We start from the raw sequence: 1,885 nt of genomic DNA, 5'->3' as shown, positions 1-1,885 counted from the left end.
TAAAATATAGGTCTGAAGACCAAAAGCAAATTCTATCTATAACTTTCTGTGAAGGAATTGTTTCTGTAATCAGAAAATTTTTGCCTGCTATGAACTAGTACACCTAATTAAAAAAGATATAAGCACTCTTTCCAAATTATAAGAGGAAAACACTGGGAGTGAAGAAAGAGAGAGAGGAAGAAGAGGAAAAAGGAAAGAAAAGAAGAGAGAATAAATTTCACAACTATTAGGCCTCCAATACTATGCTTCAAACATTTATTTGCATTAACTTTTTCTTCCCAATAACCTTATAGAGTAATATGATGCCCTTATCTTGCAGAGCTTTCAACCCAGGCCTTCTAATTCCAAGCCCGATAGTCTTTCTTTTATACCTCACTTCGTTCTGTTTAAAAGAACTCGTTAGAGGAACAAAAACAATTTAAAAAGAAAGCTGTATTCTCTTACAATAATTAATACTGCTCCATCTCAGGAAAATGATTTTCTACTCAAGCTTTTTTTAAGGGCCACCTTAACCTCCTTGTTCCTGAAGCTGTAGATCAGAGGATTGAGCATGGACACCACAATGGTATAGAACACAGTGGACACTTTACTCTGGTCCATAGACAAAACAGAAGGAGGATGAAGGTACATGAATGCCCCTGACCCAAAGAAAACAGAAACAACAATTACATGTGAGCTACAAGTGCTGAGGGCTTTGGACCTTCCTTCAGTGGAATGGATGCGGAGGATGCTGGAGAGGATAAAAGAGTAAGAGACAATGATGGTGAGGCCAGGTACACTAACATCAAAGCCCACCACAATGAGAACTACCAGTTCATTGACGTGAGTGCTGCTGCAGGAGAGCTCCAGCAGGGGAAGGATGTCACACATGTAGTGGTTGATGGTGTTGGCATCACAGAAGTTCAGCCTCAGCATGCATCCCGTGTGGGCCCAGGCAGCAATAAATGCCCCCGTATATACAAGTACAGCCAGCAGAGAACAGACTTGGGCAGGCATGATGACTGTGTACTGCAGGGGCTTACAAATGGCCACATAGCGATCATAGGCCATCACTACCAACACATAGCACTCCGCGTTGACAAAGAAGCAATAAAAAAAGAGCTGAGTCATGCATCCTGCATAGGAGATGGTGTTCGTCTTTGACACAAAGTTTAGCAACAGATTTGGGGTGATGACAGAAGAGTAACAGAGATCAATAAAGGATAAATTAAAGAGGAAGTAGTACATGGGAGTGTGAAGGTGAGAATTCAGTCCTATTAGAGTGACCAAGCCAAGGTTTCCTGCCACAGTGACAACGTAAATTCCTAGGAAAAGGAAGAACAGGGGGAGCTGGATCTCTGCATATTTGGTTAAACCCACAAGGATAAATTCAGCAACTGAGGAACTGTTTCCAATGTCCATCCTCTTACAGTAGGATCTGAAAGATAGGAGAGTAGAGTCATATTTGAGGCAGAATCCAGATTTCTTATGCAATCCCAGCCCAGTCTATTCTGGAACCAAGAAACCGAGAGACTGGGCTGAGGTTTAACTATTTTATAAAAAGCTGGATCTGGTTCTGCTCATACAAGGAAGATAAGTACATGGGAGGCATCAGCATAGTTTCAAGTAATACTCAGAGAAATGTATCAAGTGGTGAAGAATGCAAGGATTTTTCACCTTCCCTCTGCTTATATTTGTCACTAATACCTTTTATTCCTTCATTTAATCTAGTTAGTACTTGTTATTCTTTACTCACCACACTTTGGCTACCCTGGGCTGGCCACCAATCCAGACTAGACACTGTGTAGAGTGGAGATCATGAGCACATGTCCATAACAGAGATGGGAAACAGAGACTTACAGAGACACTTTGGCTTCCCAAGCATACACAGCAAGAAAGTCATTAA

General features: G+C 41.3%; 1 protein-coding gene across 1 annotated transcript; it reads right to left on the bottom strand.

The window, feature by feature from the left end:
- Window positions 1–465: 465 nt before the first annotated feature.
- LOC131407845 (olfactory receptor 8B8-like) lies at window positions 466–1,401 on the bottom strand. Its single transcript, XM_058544448.1, has one exon. The coding sequence runs from the start codon at window positions 1,399–1,401 to the stop codon at window positions 466–468; it is 936 nt and encodes a 311-aa protein (XP_058400431.1).
- Between the last annotated feature and the right edge of the window lie 484 nt (window positions 1,402–1,885).

Source organism: Diceros bicornis, chromosome 7, assembly GCF_020826845.1.
Source record: "Diceros bicornis minor isolate mBicDic1 chromosome 7, mDicBic1.mat.cur, whole genome shotgun sequence".
NCBI lineage: Eukaryota > Metazoa > Chordata > Mammalia > Perissodactyla > Rhinocerotidae > Diceros > Diceros bicornis.
This window is presented reverse-complemented; position numbering and strand designations above follow the sequence as displayed.